The 19272-nt window shown below is 38.7% G+C and overlaps 1 protein-coding gene and 1 long non-coding RNA gene across 3 annotated transcripts in view; one reads left to right on the top strand and one right to left on the bottom strand.

Annotated features, from left to right (window-relative positions):
* The window catches only part of LOC144695981 (uncharacterized), a 34478-nt gene extending 17333 nt beyond the window's left edge, over nt 1–17145 (top strand). The window contains exons 2-3 of the long non-coding RNA XR_013580043.1: nt 12423–12548; nt 16063–17145. This is a non-coding gene — a long non-coding RNA (uncharacterized LOC144695981). The remainder of the gene's footprint in view (nt 1–12422; nt 12549–16062) is intronic.
* The window catches only part of LOC144695980 (macoilin), a 91794-nt gene continuing 75995 nt past the window's right edge, over nt 3474–19272 (bottom strand). For both annotated transcript variants that reach the window (XM_078567119.1, XM_078567121.1), the window contains exons 8-12: nt 13165–13323; nt 12460–12642; nt 11293–11413; nt 10410–10584; nt 3474–8963 (exon numbers count right to left, since the gene is read on the bottom strand). In XM_078567119.1, coding sequence (XP_078423245.1) covers nt 8761–8963; nt 10410–10584; nt 11293–11413; nt 12460–12642; nt 13165–13323 — 841 coding nt within the window. In that variant the 3' untranslated portion in view covers nt 3474–8760. The remainder of the gene's footprint in view (nt 8964–10409; nt 10585–11292; nt 11414–12459; nt 12643–13164; nt 13324–19272) is intronic.

The following is a 19272-nucleotide window of genomic DNA, read 5'->3' as shown; positions in this document are numbered from 1 at the left end:
GTCTGACAGCATCTGCGGAGAGGAATACAGTTAACATTTCGAGTCCATATGACTCTTCATCTGAACTGAGGAAATATAGAAATGAGGTGAAATATAAGCTGGTTGAGGGGGGTGGGACAGGTGGAGCTGGATAGAGGGCCAGTGATAGGTGGAGGCAAAGAAGAGATTGTCAAAGATTTCATAGACAAAAGTGCAAATGGGTGTTGATGGTGGTGATTAGCTAAAGAATGTGCTAATAGTGACATTAAGGATAGAAAGCAGGACGAGCAAGTAACTTGAATCTTGCTGCCTACGAGGATGGTGGAAGCAGAGATGATCAATGATTTTAAAAAGCAATTGGATAGGTACTTGAGGGAAATAAACTTGCAAGACTGTGGGGATATAGCAGGAGGAATGGCATTGACTGGATATCTCTGGATATACAGAACAAGCAGGGACTTAGTGGACTGAAAGTCATCATGACCCAGAAGGAAGCCAAAGTACTAGCAAGTTGCTGTATCATCTGGAAACAATGGTTGGGACCCTGGGTGGTGGAAAGGGAGGAAGTAGAAGGACAGAAGTTGCATCTCCTGCATTTGCATTGGAAGGTGCTGCGTGAATGCGAGGGGGTAGTTAAGTGTATTGTGAAGGGAACTCTCCCTTCTCAATGCACGGGGGTGGGGGGGGTTGTGGGGGGGGGGGGAGAGAGAGAGAGAGAGAGAGAGATGATGTGTTTAATGGTTGCATCATGCTGGGGGTGGTGGAAATGGAGAATGAGACACTGAATGCAGAGGCTGATGGGGTGGAAGGTGAGGACAAGGAAAACCTTATCACAGTTCTCTAAGGGAGGGGAACAGGTGGGGAGCACAAGTGCAGATGATGGAACAGACATGGTCAAGAGGTCATCTGCGGGGTAGGGAAATCCTCAGTTGAGGGGAAAATGGAAGACATACTGAAAGTTATTGGCATGGAAGGCGGCATTGTCAGAACAGGTTACATGGACAGAATCTGGGAGAAATAGTCTCCTACCCTGCTTCCTTAACAGAAAGTGTAGTGAAGGTAGCTGTGGGAGTCAGTGGGCTTATAGTGGACATTGGTCGATAGCCTATCCCCAGAAATGGAGCAGAGGCGTTGGGGAAGGGAAGGAACAAGTCTGAAATATACCCTTGAAGGCAAGGGAAGGGTGGAAACTGGAAGCAAGGTTGATGAAATATATAAGAAAAATCCAAAGAGCAGTAGTTAATGGTACAGTGATCATAGCACCTCTGGACATTCTTCCTGCATGAGCCAAGGTAACAATTGTGAAGAGGCACTGTATCAGTTATGGTGGAATAATGAGTACACAATTGAAACCTTAAGAACTATACACAAAATTATAGCTCACCCTTGTCCCACCCCTTCACAGCTGTTTTCTCTGCCATAAAGAACAAATTCTAGTAAAATCTTGGGAGAAAAAAACATCAGAAAGAGTGGAATGGTAATCAAGTTTCACTTTATGTAATGCTCTTAATAATTTGGCCAGATTTAATACACTCAAATAGTAAATTGCATTCTTCTAGTAAATGTAGTTGAAATTTGCTATCCTAATAGATCCTACTAATTAATATAGCAATTATTTACGGTTTAAGTAGTGCTAGAGCGAACTAAACTAGTTGAACTTGGCATGGTTAAAAATAAAACTGGAAGCATCACATCTAGATGGCAAAGAGCTGAATATTGTTGGAAAAGGCTTGCATTCATACAGCACCCAATTAAATCTCAGATCTCAAGATACTTTGCATATAGTAAAATTACTTTACATTCACTGCTGGTATGGAGTCAAAATGTAAAATGAGATGAATGATCAGTTTACCAATGGTGCTCTTATAGGAGCAATAGTCAAGATATAGGTACACTCTGCTCTTTGAATAGTGCCAAGGGATCTTCTAAGTCCACTGTGCCACCATATTCTAATAATGTAATCCAAAGGACACAGTTCCCAACAATACATTTCCAGTCAGCTTGAACGTTTTGCTCAAGTTTTGGAGTGAAGCTTGCAACTTTTAGACTTGGAGACAAGAATATTAGCAACAAAATCAACTTAATACCACGGAGACATCAGTCCTGAAATTTGGGAAACTTACCACAAATTCTGGGTCCGATCTGTAAGATGTCTTCAGGATAACCAATTTGTATCCCTCTGCACCTTCACAGTTTACCTGACTGCAACAAGGTGGAGGCTTATAAAACATGGACTAGCATTTTTTCAAAGTGTCGTTTTCACCAAGAATGAAAAAGTTGTGCAGGTGACCCCAAGATGCAATCTGCCCCCCCCAGCACTAAAAGGCGTTGGTTTCCAGTACCTACATTGGAATGGTCTATTGTTCATAATTATTTCCTTGGGCGGTCACATCTGAAAATTACTTAGATTTACTGGAAACTTCAAAAGCCTGAAAGTGAGACTGCTTTTTTAGCTGTCCATTTAAACATTTAACACTATTAAACAAACACCTACAGAAACCAGCAAAAATGTTGACCTTTGAAGTAAATTATATATCTCTGACTGATGAATTCCACTGACTAAGCATCAATGATCACAACCCAGTGATCTGCAAAACTGCAAACTTCTAGATTGCTACTGATAATCAAGCTTGTCACTGGTAGATACCAGAGTGATCACAAAGCCCCAAAACCTAATTCACTGAACTAGGGAAAAAAAACATCCTATATTATCTGGCTGGCAGAAGACATGTATCCCTAACTTTTCACTTGGTGAATGTAACAAGAGATTGAAGGGAATTATACATTCAACACTTCTGTTAATGTTCTAAACATGATGATCCAATGCAATGCTCCATCATCCTGCTTTGCATTCAATTTTGCTGAGGAGACAGCTTGGAAAACTATTTTTCAATTCAGTAGATTGTCAATTTTATAGCCAAATCTTAATTTATGATTTATGTACGAGATTATTTTTATAAAGTCCATCTGCAAAATGTTTTCCCTAATTCCACAGAAGTGCCCCATTAAGCCGGAACAGTTTAAATATAAACGAGCACTGCAAATGTTAGTCCGAAGTTTCCAATAGTGTTAAGTGTTTGTCAACATTTTAATAGGTACCGCAAAATTTCACTTTCTGAAGTTTTAAGAAAAGATCCAGTCAGATGTCTTGATCTATGCTTAGAGAGTACTGGCACAAGAACCTATCGATGTGGCACAGTAAATCTTGTCCCAAGTTCTATATGGAAAACCTGAGCATTTTCATTTTTAAGTTAGTTTCTCCTCTTATTGCTTGTGAACATACTATATGCTGAGACACACCAATTTATCTCCAATTTTATAGGCAAGCTTATAAAAATGGCTATTAAAAAACAGCTATTCACAGAGAAAACAAATGTATACAAGAAAAGGTATTTTTCTAAGCATGTAGATCGATGTAAGTGAAATGCAAACTATCAGGGTGAATGTGCCCGAGACATGCATTTTGTAATTAATGAAACACAGCAGAATCTATCTGCAAGAAAAACGTTTATTCCTTGTAAACCCCACAGAAAGAGAATGCAGCCAAGACCAGTTATATAAAGAAAAGTGCCAAAGTGGCAACGAGGGGGAGACGGAGTTATTAATTTCAACACAAAAAGTCAGTGACAATACTTCATGTTCTGCACAATGCTCAAAGAATCCATGAGACAATTTTCTGCAACATTTTTATGATGACAATTACACAAAGTGATTCAAAAATCCAAAATGACAGCCAAAACTGCACAGATTTGGCGGAAGCTAATATCCTGTCAATATCCTGTCAAAAGGAAATGAGTTAAACTGAGCAATTTTTTGCTGGTTGCAACAGAGTTATGTTCTTAAGAACCTGATTTGACGTTTAAACAGGGTCTTCATTTTGAACCGAGGGACAAATATCAAACACAAAACTTTAGAAAAATAAATCTGGAAATAGCTAATTCACTCAAGGTCTACTGCAAGCATACAAAGTGTTCTTATTACAGCCTGGGATTCAAAATAAGTGTTGAACCTTGAGAGCAATGGAAAGTGTGTGTGAAATGTGGACCACAAGATTCATCGCATACTTTTGTGGATTTCAAAATCTTTTAAAACGTAGCAATGTTGCTACCAGATTACCTCACAGGACTAACTACTCAATTTCCAAAGTATAAATGATATTATCTGCAAGGATGGACAAAAACCCAAGATAAAAAAACTTTGCTCTTGACTAGAAGACGCACTTATAACAACTTTACTTGGACGCACTTTAATAATTTTATTTGAACCACTTAAATAAGTTTTGTGTAGATGTGGCTAATATTGTTTCTGAGGTCTTTCGTAAACCAGATTGGGACAGTACTACAATATAATCAATACTCACAATATTATAGAACACTTAAAATCTCAAAAGCGACTGCTTTTGTCATTGTAAATGTGTTTCACTGTAACTTACCAAGGCCAATCATTTTATACAGATAGATGAATACTTATCTCCCATGTTTGTGTTCAGAGTTTGAAATTCCAACACAGCTTGATACATAATGTCAATCACGATGGGATAGTTTTCTCTGTAGCACCAAACGTATGTACTTTATGTTTACAGGGAGAGATGTCTACAAGACATGGACCACTGAACAATAGCTATACTTGCATCTTTTTAATAATCAAGAATCAAAATTGGAAGCAAGGTTAGAGCTTTCCTTACCACAGATTGCTCAGTATATTGCTGGACAACGTTTTAAATCCCAAATTAGTCCAATCCTGCAGCCATTTACTAAATAGTTAACTAGGGGCAATGTTAAATTTCAGTGTGCAAAGCAAACCTTGTCACATTGTTATTCTGATGGAGGACGCTTTGGCTATAGATGTTTACAAATGGGTGAAAAATTCCTTTGGATAGAAACTCAACAGGTTTGAATTGCCAAAAAGTATCACACCAAATGATTTGGGGGAACAATGAAGTTCAAAAATAATACATCTTGTATCATTATAGCAACCAATCATTGCTTCTCAATGCCGATAGCAGGTCAGGAAGAAATTATAAAATTTATAGATAATCACACAACTCAATTTTTCATTCTTATACCAATATTACTGAGAAAATATCTATTTCCAGCAGCAATTTCAATTTATATCCATATTTTGGATAATAAATATCTTCAAATTTCAAGTTTTTTTCTACACTGCTCAAAAAACAGTGTCATTCATGATGCCATTTCACTGTAGGACAGGGAACAAAGCCAACATTCTTTTCAAATCAATTACAAATCACATATTGTTCTGTGATATGAAAGTAACATCAAGTAATTACAGACGAAACAAAGAGCTTCAAATTTTAAAAAAAATAAGATTCATTTCATGGAGATTTAAGCAGAATTTCAACACAAGTGGTTGAGGTCTGGCAAATTCTCACCTGCTTTAAAAGGCAAGTTTCATCAAATTTGAGTATTCAATATTGGAAGGGGAAGTGAACTGGAAAAAGCAGCTGTTTGAATCTGTCGTGCCTTCCAGAAGCACATGTCTTGTTGGATAGTAACTGAGGGTCAATCATACTCAACTCGTGCAAAAAAAAAAGGCTTTACTTCTGGGGCTGGAGTTGGGCAGATTAAGTGCAAGAAGCATTTAGTGGACAATTTTCTCATCACCCAATTCATTCTCTCCTATGTATAACCTCTCAAGAACAATTACTCACTTTAAGCACCTTTTATATACCATGAAATAGCTGTAACCATTTCAAAATAAAAACACATTTTGTGCACTTTAGTAACATTTTTTTCTCACTTTCTTTTTTAAAAAGTCTTCCTTGGCACAACGAAATCGGATTATAATTTTGAGCTAATAGGATGAATTTAAATAAAATTAGATTATGTCTAAGCACTACAGAAAAAAAAAATTAAAACAAAGCATTCACTGGCAAATCTACAGCCTGTTTTATAAATCATCATCCTTTGAACAAAATAGATTTCCCCTTCCCTTATTGCACTCAAAACACTCACACTCTGGTATACTGTTAAGGTAATGACAATGCAGATTCCTCATGGGAAAAAAAACACTAGGCATTTAGCTCTTGAGGACTTAAACTGGATCTCTGTACCAGATCAGGATATATAATTTGAAGTGTACCTTCAGGATAAATTTACATTTCAAGTAGTTTGTATATTGTCCTCTAATCCAAGTTTTGCAGGACGTAATAAGTATCCAACAAGCTGTTCTAAAACTAAGAGAGATCGTTAATCAAAGGTTTTAAATAATAACACCTGTCTTTATCCACGATGAACAATGATCATTTATACTATTCTTTTTGGGTGGATCTAGCACAGTCCAATTTGTGGTTGACTGCATTATATTGGAAGAGAAAGAAAGTAAGGTTCAAATGAGCACGCCTCAACAGAATTGCTAAGTGACAAATGAAAAGAGAATATCTAACAACTCTGTTGCTGACCTGTGCAAAAAAATACAAAAAAACTAATACTTCTTGTTTAACAATGAGGAAGCGATGACAAGCATACGAAAAGATATCTGTGTCAATAACTCAAGGTTGTATAAAGCATAACACTTTAGTTTCAAATATGTGTCAAGCAGTCTTCACTGGAGATATGCTTAAAAGTCTGACTTGAACCCCTGAATACGGCAAAGGAAAAGAATGAGTGCATTACTGAAAATGTGGTTTCCTCTGGATACAAATTTTGAAGGCACTACAATCACTACTATTTTGAAACAGAGATTCCCAAATATTTTACTCTTAATCACAAGGCTTTGTTACACGTTGTTATCCATTAAAGCCTGCAACACTGCTTCAAGCTTCGTTTGGTCCTAAAGTATAGGAGGAAGTTTGGCCTTAGATGGTAATACATTAAACTTTCTAGAATACTTGAAAAGTTTTCATTAAAACTGAACTATGTTGTTAATTGAGAAATATCATGGTAGAGTTTTTATGGTATAATAGAAGTACTCAGGTTTTCGAAAACAGCAACTTTAAAAAAGTAATATGGTAGTAATTTAACCAGTTACTCACAGATTTACAATTTAATGATTCGTCCATGGAAGAAGAAAATGGCACCTTTGAGATTACATTGGTTTCCTTTTCTATAAATTTTACTGGAAAACAACCAGATGACCCATTCCCCTTTGGTTATGCCATTAACCACTTAACTGCCAAGGTTTGATGCAGGTTTTATAAATTACAACCTGTTTGGCCTACCATAGTGTTGTATCTCTGAAGTCAAAACAAAATTAAGACATGTTTCATACGTAGAATTATATGGGAAATCTTAGCTAAATCAATTGTGTGAAATGATCAATTAGCCTTTCAAACTGTCCAGCTAAACGAGTGAAGTATTTGACCTCTGCAAAATGATATAAATGTGTTTATAATCATTTTACCTAAGTCCTTTTTGGAAAAAGGTACATTTGCAATAGTCATAACAAAACAGTCAAAAGTGATACTACACCAGACTGGACACCCAATCCATTTCACTCATTTTCCACCTTAGCCACTTTTAACTATTGGTTAGTTCTAATTGGCTATTGAACATCTCGCCCTAGCTTTGTCCATGAATAGTGATGAATTTATTAATATTTGTCTCAATAGCATACTGATTGGCAAATCATCAACTATAAATGTAATCCCACAGAAAAGCATGCATTTGGGTGGGTGGATGAGAACTGAGGAAGGAGAGAAGCCATAACTTATTAGTGTTGCATAGCATCCTCCTCACACAGATAAATTCAGTTGCCAATAACTTATTGTTGAGTGTTTATGTTACAAGTGTGGTATAAAATATATTAATTTTAAATTCAAGTCATTTATAAACAAGGAGGAAGCAATGATACTTTTCAGTACTTTCATTAGAAAAGGCCTTCATCTCTCTCTCTGGGCATTTTAGCCGCCATTTTGGATATCCTCTAATTGAAGATAGGAACTAAAAAGTTAGAATACAACTAGTCCCAAATCACCAACCAAATTAGTAGGCAGAGCAGATTTAGTTTTCTATTTCCATGCCTAACTGGTACTGTATATATTCAAAACACATGAACTGAGTACACCCACCTCCTGATTTCAATTCCTCAACGTGGCTAATGTGGAACTGAAACACTGCTCAATTTCAGGCACATAGTGACAAAGTCACTGTTAAAAAGTATATGATTTTTTAAACAATATTTATCAGCACCACTTTGGCTTAGAGCTAGAAATGTATGTTAGTTCTGAGAGTTGCAGGGGCTGAGGCGATTACAGTAAAATAGTTCAATTCACTGACTGATACACATGAATTTGTTGAGCAAATTTATTCAACGTTCTGAACTCCTACACTTGTGGTAGAACAGGTGGTTATGGTATTCAACAGATTAAATGGGCCAACAGTGAAAGAGCTAGTCAGCAACAATGATTCAAAATCAATCTAAAATTTATTGCCGTGTTTCCAACCCTTTTGCATGAGTGTGGGTTCGCAGATCTGTTTTTTAAAAAAATTCTCCGAGAGGAAACCAAACAAAAAATAAAAGGCAGAAGAACGAACCTAGAAGAAGTCACAATGCACTGACCAGACTTTCCAAAAAAAAAAACTGCAAAGTTCTGGGAGGTTTTCTAAAAATTTACAGGAAAGGAAGAAGCCATCGGGCAGTTCTAGTCGACACCATGATGTCATTTTTTGTATTTTTGTTTTTTTTTGACTACAACTAGTACGTACAGTCACACGTTACATTGTCATCTTGACTGCAGAACACTCTTGCATGATGTCACCACATCGATAAAGTCTGGGAAAGGATGGGGGAGAAGGAAGGGCAGGAGAAAGAGCTGCGCAGTCACTTCTTCATTGGCTGATAAACTGAGGCATTGGGATCAAGTCCTGAAGGGCTAGTTTCCACAAATTTGGAGGAATAATGCGGTGTCACAGGGCTCAGTGTGCTGGTTGCTGCTGTGTATGCAATGCTGGGCATTACAGCCATGACCTCAGCAATTTTCTGTTTCAACTCCTTGATCTCCTGATCCTTCTGAATAATTTGCCCTAGAAAGATAACACATACACAATTAAGATCAGAGAATATTCAGAAAGATGAGCTCTAATTTGTCAATTCCTAGCATTCAAGTTTAACAAAAAATTCTTTAAGTAAAAAAAGCATTGGCATTTTATTTACAGAATGAAAGGCAGTTGTATAAAGTCCCTGGTTAAAGAAATATTGGCACAAGTTATGATTAATCTATTGCCACTCTATTGATCCACACTATTCCTTATTTTAAAATATTCCATTTTGTTGAAGAGAACCTGAAGCAGTAAACAGACACTGCACATCCTCATGGTCAGTACAGCAGGTGGCATAATTTATGGAATAGAGTGAGAGGAATTTCTGACCTTTGATAGTAACCAAATGTTTGTCGAAAAATTACTAGTTGGGTAACTATAAGAAAATTAAAAATGAGATGTATCTATGTGATGGAGGAGGCAGGAAGGATAGCAGCCAACTTAAAGGAAGGAGGAAATCAGGGAAGAAAAGGGCAAGAGAGAGTGGGAGAAAATCTAGGCATTAGTAGAATAATGTCACTGAATTATAAAATCTATGGGAAACAGATAAAGATGTTAAAATAAAAACTTGAGTGTAAAAGCTCTGATAAAATTGAATGAAGCTAAATCTCGGGATTCTCTGCTGCACACAAAGTCTTTTCAGTTATTTCATTACATACCTGCAAAAGGTACAAATAAAATACTTGAACTGGAACTATCATAGTTCACTATAAGTGAGTGAGGCAGAGTGGGCTCAGGGGGAGGCGCAGGGCGGGCTCTGGGGGAACGCGCAGAATGCGCGCGGGAGGGGCGGGGAGGTGCAGAGGACGGGGATGCGGGCACAGAGAGTGGGGGGCGGGCGCGGAGAGTGGGGGGCGGGCGCGGAGAGGGGGCGGGCGCAGAGAGAGGGGGCGGGCGCGGAGAGAGGGGGCGGGCGCGGAGAGAGGGGGCGGGCGCGGAGAGAGGGGGGCGCGGAGCGAGGGGGCGGGCGCGGAGCGAGCGCGGAGCGAGGGGGCGGGCGCGGAGCGAGGGGGCGGGCGCGGAGCGAGGGGGCGGGCGCGGAGCATGGGAGGGCGCGGAGCATGGGAGGGCGCGGAGCATGGGAGGGGCGCGGAGCGAGGGGGGGCGCGGAGCGAGGGGGCGGGCGCGGAGAGGGGGGGCGAGCGCGGAGAGGGGGGGGCGAGCGGGGAGGGGGGGCGGGCGCGGAGAGAAGGGGCGGGCGTGGAGCGAGGGGGCGGGCGCGGAGGGGGGGGCGAGTGCGGAGAGGGAGGGCGTGCACGGAGAGAGGGGGCGGGCGCGGAGAGAGATGCCTTTCCCCTCAGCCTTCCCATTTTCAACTTATTAAATAAGCATACAAACTACTGGGATGCTGAGCCCATTATGGAAAATGTATGTAAATTTCAGTTGACAACACTTGAATTAAACCATCCAGTTATCTGTCAGCTTCCTTACCTTGTGCAATTTCCAGCTGCCGTTTGGCATCCCCTAGTGCAGAGAAGAGATCCAGCTTGATCCGTGTCTCAGCACTCAGGCTATTTTCTAAGTGCTGTGTTTTATCTTGCATGGCTGAAAGTGCCGACATCAATACCTCTGTGTCTTTTTCATTCTCTTTATATTTACGCAGTTCCTGCATAAAGAAAATAAAATGAACTACTACGGACAACATATAAATCACACTTTAAACCCAACATGCTGAATAGGTGCTTTCTTTTCATTTCGGTGTATATTTTGGTTAAACAAGGATTTTTTCAGCAGAATTGACTTCCTCCCTCCCCTGAAGCAGGTACTTTAGATACTGGTTACATCTAGTTGTACAGGCATATTAGCAGTATTCTAGTATTTTGACCATGTGGCCAATTTTCACAATTTTAGACAGTGAGCTTTAGCAGGCGAATGTGATGGTGGAAGTATCAGTTTTATTTGAGTTAAAAGCAAAAATGCTGAAAATCTGAAATAACAAGAGGATGCTGTAAATACTCAGCAGGTCAGGCAGCATCAAAAGAAACAGAGCTAATGTTTCAGGTCGATGACCTTTCGTCAAACGTCACCTCATGTTTCTCTCTCCACAGATGCTGCCTCGTCTGTCCAGCATTCTCTGTTTTTATTGATAATTTTTCTTGGGAGAGGGCTGAGAGGAAAGTAAAAAAAAATTAATTCTACTCTGATCTATCAACCAATGTTACAGCTACTCTTAATACTTTGAAGCTGGTGGGTAATTGCAACATAGATATTTGTAATTATATCACTTAGTTATTTCTAGATAGATATTTCTAGATAGATAGATAGTGATTAGCTATTTGACCTTGTACTAATGTTATTTAGACCGCAGACTTACCTGTACTTTCATCTCTAGTTCACGAATCTGGTCTTCTTTGACTTTCATGTCAATTGTTAACTTCTTACACTCGGTCTCCAGGTCTCGAATACGACTTCTTAGAGTTTCGGTACATTCCCCTCTTAAAAATAAAATTGTGTCAAATTCTTCATTTTCTGCATTCATAAATGTAAACCTTTCTTGTTGTTATGTAGTAGAGGGAGTTAATACTTTACATATCTGTGAAATGTGAAACCCCAGAACTTAATCACCGGAGCGTGAAACTAAGAAAGCATCCAGACAATCTTATTCAATTATAATGTTAGTTAGAAAAAACAAGTTATTGATTCCTGTGTCATCAGGTCAGATGGTGCACAAGAAAATTAGCAAGAGGAAAACTGAATATTTTCAAAAATGTTAGGTGTGTGCTGCAAGTATTAAGAGACGGTTTGTTTTTCCATTCTTTGAGAAGGCAATGTAGTGCCAAGATACTCAGATCTCAGATACTGCAAAGGCTAAATGCAGGTCAAAGGTTTCTATCTACCACATCGTCTTTGTCACATCCTGAGGCAATGACTATCTAATTATATGGGTTTACAATTTTGGACACCAGCCATTCACATGGCATCCAAGTGAGGCTCCAAATCAATGTTGTTCACTCTTGCCTAGTAGGATTGGGACTGAGATTAAGGCATTCCTGCACTGTGAATCAGCCACCAAGAAGCCTGCAAACACAGCTTTATTGAATTCTTGCACTCCACTAAAGAGGAATGTCTAGCTTCTTATCTCCCCACAGCATGAAGTCAACAGAGTGGTGAACCACTGCAAGAATCTCAACATATAGGCGCCATTATACTGACTCATTTTCTCCCCACTTTCAACCAAGCTGTGAGACACTTGAAAATGGATCACCAAATATCCAGTTATTAAAAAGTTAAAATTTGTTTCTAGTTGCACGATAATTAAAGTGAAATACAAAATTAAATAACATTGAAGTACTGCATAGTGTAAAGTGGCATACAAACTGGTAGAATAATCACACTGTTGTAAAACACTCATTTAAGCAGTAGGCTATCAAAAACAGACTTATAGTGATGCATATTAATAATGTAATTAGGTCTAAATAAAGATTCTGCGTATTTATTTTACAGTAATTGATATGCTTCGTGCAAACTTTGGTGTTATTACCTTGTGGCTGCAGCAAGTGCCACAGCTCGAGCTGCAGTTGCCTCCTCCAGCTTCTTTCTCTTCTTCTCGTCCATCAACTGTTTTTCAAGGTAGGTCTTTGCCTCTTGTTCTGCTTTGAGTTTCTTCTCTAACTGGCTTATAGTTTGCTTGTCCTTCTGTTTGGCTTGCACAGCAGTATGTAATCTGGATAAAAATAAAAATTACAGCGAGAGTTCAAACTACAGACAACTTCTAGGACCAAATGAGGTAGGGTCCAATTTAAAAAGTCAACAGAGTTCCAATCAAATTCTGCTTAGGTCTTGTACTGAAAAAGGAATTGTCAGAGGTTTGTCACTTAAAGAGCTACATTATCAAACTTTGATTTTCAATTATTCAACAGGGTTTATTATTCCAGCACCTAGATACCGTCTTGTTTCACATATGTGATCTTCAAAACAGTTTTCACAATTTATGCAAATAGGTCATTATTACTGTCATGCCTGAAAGTTGCCAGATGCAAAACGGAAATGCTGGACACCTAAAAAAAAATCTGACTAAGATTAAGCTAACCAAATCTAATATATGAGATTTAACCTTCTGAAGAATATCTTCAGTGTATCCTAACATCTCAATTTCCAAAATTTTAACAAGTTGAGGACATTTCAGTTAGTCTGAATATTTCTAAAATATGCATTAAAATTTCACAAAATATCAAAAATATCTTACTTGTTCTGTAGCAGTTCATTCTCCTGTCGGAGCTGTCCTACTTCTGAACGGATACTACGTTCAGTGCTGGTCAGTGAGTTGATCTGACTGCGTAGTTCTTGTTCACACTGTCTGCTTGACTGCAAGTCTGCCTTCAGCTTCTTAATGTCCTGTTCCAGCCTGAAAAAAGCAAAATCATCAGTACAAAACCTCTGCAGTGCTGCTCATTAAGAGGGGGAAATTTAGGCTGAACAGACTTCAATGTGGAGGGCTTATTCTGCTCATGAGTTTAAAAAGTGGCAGGAACAGCCTTCGTGAAAACAAATGGTCTTGTAGTCCTCACACAGAGTGAGTGTGTGGACACTTCAGATCTCTGATTCTGCTCTGCAGCAAGTTAATCCAGCTGCATACATGTAAAATGCCCCACCAGTCAAGACACAAAAATAAAACGGGTCCTTGGGTGAGCTCAAGTCATTTTATAGCACCCGTTTACAAAGATTCCTGGGACCAACTGTCAAAATGGAAGGAAAAATGGTGGGATTTTGTCTTGGTTGGTATCAGTCTTTGAAATCTAACTGGCTGGTCTTGACCATGTGATTAGCAAGGAACAATCAGAAATCTTGGAGGCGCTTTACATTTTAAAAAACTCCTGCAGGCAGGATTTTAAGTGCACATATGCTCATAAACCAGAAAATCAAGAAACTCAAATAACAAATCTGCAACAATGATTTGTCAACATAAGCCACATCAACCACAAAATACCTTGTTTAACATTTCATTACACTAAAAGGTACTATAAATACAAGTTGTTCTTGTTAGATGTTTAATGTTCCAAAAAGGTATACTAAAACTTTGATCAGAAGGATGAGCACTTCAGAAAGTTTATACTAATTAAAAAAAAAGTGAAATATTTTCCCACTTGATAGAGATCAACCATTATTAACTGCTTTGGATTATGTACATTCAGATATCCATATTTAGCATAAAACAGACAATGCCACCCATTTGATTAGCACAAAAATAGCCAAAAAATTATGTTCCCCACTAGAAGAAAAGGAATTGAAGTTGCTTTTTCCACGTACTGGTAAAACCACCTGAACACAAATAAAGCAGTTTTGCCAATAGGAGGGTGAAAAGATAATTGTACAAACATTCCTTGGAAAATATCTCCATATAACAAATGTGTGCACGAGTAGCAATGAATTTTTCTGTATAGATCTTCACCAGCTTTTTGTCATAGAATAATTACACGCTGCTTGTTGGAACATAACAGATGTAGGAGTTTGTTGTGACAACAGCCCTCAATGATCAGGAAACACCTCTTCTGCTTAATCACTAGCAAAACCTGTAATTGTGTTTAAAGGAATTTCTCTTTAGCATTATTCTGACCAAATGCAAATGATCTTCAATGCAAGTAAAGCTTTAGCAGCTTGCTGTTAAACAAGTTGTTGCCAACATGGTGATTGTGCCTCATGTTTCACAACTTCCTACCAAATCCAGTTTCACATGCAAGTTTGTGACATTTGCCTTTTCCAACACAGGATAGTAATACAAGACAGAAAAATTCAGGGAATGGACGTTCTTCTGACAGGTTACAGCAATTTTTCATTTCCACAAAATATGATGACATTAGTTCTTGAGTACTAATCATTTGGCACTGAACACAGTAAAACAGAATGGAGAAATGCTGAAGCAGAGAATCAATGATAATCAAGAAGTGAAGCTGCAACACTATTCACATTGTTGAATTTTACATTGCATATTTCAACAGATGTGACAATTCCCAGCACCCTTTACACACGTCACAACTTATATGAATTTTTCACATATCTTACACATTTTAGTTACCTAAAAGAGATAAAATAAATATTCTCTACTGAATATTTGGCCTCCATTTGTTATTGTACACTGATAACATCAAGAACAAGAGCTTCCCATATAGGAAATCACAGACAAGAATGCACACCGCACCTCTCCCAGATGCAACACATTGGTACACAAACTGCTGTGCATCAATGTGCCAGGTGCATTCCATTTTTTAAAAAAAACAACTCAAAAGTAATTCTCCCAGCTTGAGACAATAAAACTTAATTTCCATCATATTTGATCCTGTGCTTGTAATCTTTGAAGAACTTGGAACTACTCAATTCTTAGACTTGAATGGAGATAAATGAGGGAAGCACCTAGGGGCATAAAGGATACCAAGAAAATACAAATGGCTAATCAGGGGATTACTTCTATTTAAACTTTGGTACAAAATGAAGTCACTTTAATGTAATGATGAGGGAGGTGCGTGGGAAGGGGTGATGTTCTATTCAAGGATGAGCTAGCTGGATTAAAAGTCCTTCATTATTTGTACTTGAGATTTATTTTGTAAGCTTCCATTCTTTTTTTTATATACAAGGTTCATGGCAAAACATCCCTATTGTTCTAAATCAGTGCATCCTCCCTCATCTGAGCAATGCCACACAACAGAAGCAGAGACAGAGAATGAGAGATAAATATACTAAAAATAATTTGGATTTAGCAGTAAGGGTGCATATGGAAATAGCAGCAAATTGACAGGAGGAATGTTATGGAATACAGGAAGACATGAAAAGGCTAAGACAAATAAGTAGCAAATCCTGTTTAATATATCAAACTGCGAGGTAATCCATTTTAGGAATAAAAATGAAGAATTGAAATACTCCTTAAATAGCAGATATTCCAGTGCAGAGGAGCAAGGCAATCTAAGTGTGCAAGTATGTTAAAGCTTAAAAGTGGGTGCATAAATTGAAAAAATCCATTAAAGATGGCAAATGGGATTTATAAATCAAGAGGAATCAATGATGGCTATTACTACTACAACAAAATGCATTTATATTGTGCCTTTTGTGATGTAATCTGTGGTTTTAAAGTTTGTATTCTTTTTTGAGACAGACCAGAAGTGAAAAGGGAAACCGAAGAGGGAAACAGAGAAAGGAAATTGGGCCTCCCGGTTTCCAAGGAAACAAAAACTGAAACTGCAATTAAAAACCAAAACTTCGAGGGAGACTGAACCTGGTTGAAAGCATATAAAAGAAATCAAGATCAATCCAAACTCAGAAGAAGCTGATGAGTCCAGTGGTGCAGTACAGGCAAGCTGAAGAAGATGGAGGCTATATCCAGAAGCTGAGAGTTGCTGCAGCTATTTCTCTTACTTGAAGATAACATGAATGGATCTAGGCCATCCAGACTGAGTTGAAGGAGATTCTGCAGACGTGTGCCATTTTTGGTGAAGACTGTGCCAGTGCTCGTAGAATTTGGAACTTGGCCAGGCATCAGGCTAGCTCCTAGTAGGAGAGCAGCTGAAATCCTTCATGAGGAAGACAGCGTTTTGAAGGTCTTTTGAGATCGAGATTTATGATACATAAGTGGGGAGACAGTGGCACAGTGGTAATGTACTAGTGGCTAGTAGTCCAGAGACACAGGCTAATGATCTGGGAACATGGGTCCAAATCTCAACACATCAGCTGGTAGAATGTGAATTCAGTTAATAAACCTAGAATATAAAGCTAGTCTCAATATTGGTGACCATGAAACTACCTTTGATTATCATAAAAACCCATCTGGTTCAATAATGTCCTTCAGGAAAGGAACTTTGCCAACCTTACCTGCTCTGGCCGACATGTGATTCTAGGCCCATAACAATGTGGTTGACTCTTAACTGCCCTCTGAAATGGCCTAAGAAGCCACTAAGTTCAAGGGCAATGAGGGACTGGCAACAAATGCTGGCCTTGCCAGCAAAACCACATCCCATGAAAGAATATGCTGAGTGGACTGCTGAACCAATTCATAAGATCTTTCTTAGTTGTAACTGTCATTTAATGCATAATATATAGTTTATAATCGACTGCAATTTGCTTGTGAATTCATGTTTAACTTATGTTGATTCTGGGTTTTAGAGTATGGGTGGTTAGCTAAGATAGTATTTAGTGTTTGCTTTGTTTGACTCTTGTATAGTAAAAATTCTTTTGTTCTAAACTATGGAATCTTGTGGCTTCATTCTTTTAGTAAATAACTGAGATTTCATATTTCTTTTTAAAAAAGGTTACTGGTCTCTACCGAGATTATAACACTTTGGTATAGAAATACAGCGCGAGGCATTTTGGACACACGAGTAAAACTGAGTCTATGCTGTACCAAATTAGGAGGGGTGACCAAAGGTTACCTCCATCTCAGCCCAATTTCTGCCAATGCCCTCAGCCTGATCTTTGTATCCCCAGACTCGATTATTCCAATGCACTCCTGAACAATCACCTACCTTTTATCCTCCATAAAACACCATGGCACCCAAAAATTCTGCTTCCTGCGTTCTATACTGCACCTCGCTTACTTGGCTCCTAGTCGCCCATCACCTCAAATTTAATATTTTAAGCTTTGTCTAAATCCCTCCATGGCCTCCCCTTCCCCATTTCCATAACCCCCTCCAGTGCTAACACTAATCCCAACCAGCACCATCACCACTCCACTCACCAATACCAGCACTCTGCTTCCTCTGGCTGGCCATTTGCGTGTTTCCTCACACTTCTCCCTTCCATTGGCAGCAGTACCTTCAGTTTCAAAGCCCCACTTTTTGGAATTCCCTCTCAAACTGCTATGCCTCTCCAGCTTCTCCCTACAAGAGCCATCTTAAAACACAACTCTTGACAACTCTACATATCATTTTCTTTGGCTTCATGATTTATCCCTACAACAGTACAAGTTGCTTCAAGCAAATGCAAGCTAGTGTTATTAATAGGCTGAATACTCCTCAGAAATCTACTCCTTGATATATTTTGTTTTATGCAATCAAAGGGTCAATTTATTGCATTTATTGAGGACAGCTACATAGTGATGCAGAGAGATCTGTAACCATTGATTATCATACAGGCATTCCAGAAAGGGGAAACGTGCCCTGGACTGTCTCAATGATGAGGATCTTGGTTATGGTGTGCAGCCCACCGACTATCTTTAATAGTTACAAAACTGATTAACAAGATAGGTTAAGGATGGGGAAGGCAAATCGGACCAAATTGGTTCATCCATCAGAAGGATCTTAAAGTTGCCCTCTTTCAGCATCCAATTGTTTCTTTGAGAAGTTCCAGGGTCTTTGTCACCATTTAGATTTCCAGGAACAATCTGATACATTGACTACTCAATGTAAAGAATTTCCTGACATCGGTCTTAAATTTATGTTTTCTATTTTGAAGCCAAGTCCCCTGGTCTTACTCTTGCTATTGAATTTAAAATAATAGTCTGAATGACCTTTCCTAATCCTTTAATTATCTTGTACATCTCTAAGATCATATCGCAGATACATGCTTTCTAAACTAAAAGGCCCAACTTTGTCCAGTTGTTCCTCATAACTTAAGAGCGTTGGCATAAGGGATCAGCCTTGTGACTCTCCTCTTGACTGTCTCCAATATTTGAATGTCCCTTTTGTTTACTAATTCAACAGAACTTTTAGTTCTGATGCCACTTTCCTTTTAAGGAAGGGCAGATCTGGGTGTTCAATATTCCTGGTTACATGGTGTTCAGAAAAGGTATGTCATGGAAAAAAAGGAGGGGTAGCATTTTTGGTTAAGGAGAGTATTGCGGCACTGGAGAAAGAGGATGTGTCAGAAGATTCAAGGACAGAATTGATTTGGCTAGAGCTAAGGAATAAGAAGGGTGCAATTACATTGCTCGGCATAATATATAGACCACCAGCTAGTGGTAAGGATATAGAGGAACAGATCTGCAAGGAAATTACAGAGAGGTGTAAACATCACAGAGTAGTTATAATGGGGGATTTTAATTACCCGTACATAGACTGGGATAGTGGTAGCGCCAGGGAGGGCTGGAAGAAGGTTTGTAGTGGAGTTCCCCAGGGGTCAGTATTGGGACTGATATTTATAAATGATCTAGATCTTGGTGTGCTGGGGACAATTTCAAAGTTTGCAGACCACACAAAGCTTGGGAGAATTGTAAACTGTGAGGAGGACAGTATAGAACTTCAAAAGGACATTGACACATTGGTGGAGTGGGTAGATAGGTGGCAGATGAAGTTCAATGCGGAGAAATGTGAGGTGATGCACTTCAGTACAAAAGAACACGGAGAGACAGTATAAAATAAAGAATACTATTCTA

The sequence above is a fragment of the Cetorhinus maximus genome, chromosome 21, assembly GCF_964194155.1.
Source record: "Cetorhinus maximus chromosome 21, sCetMax3.hap1.1, whole genome shotgun sequence".
NCBI classification, from domain to species: domain Eukaryota; kingdom Metazoa; phylum Chordata; class Chondrichthyes; order Lamniformes; family Cetorhinidae; genus Cetorhinus; species Cetorhinus maximus.
This window is presented reverse-complemented; position numbering and strand designations above follow the sequence as displayed.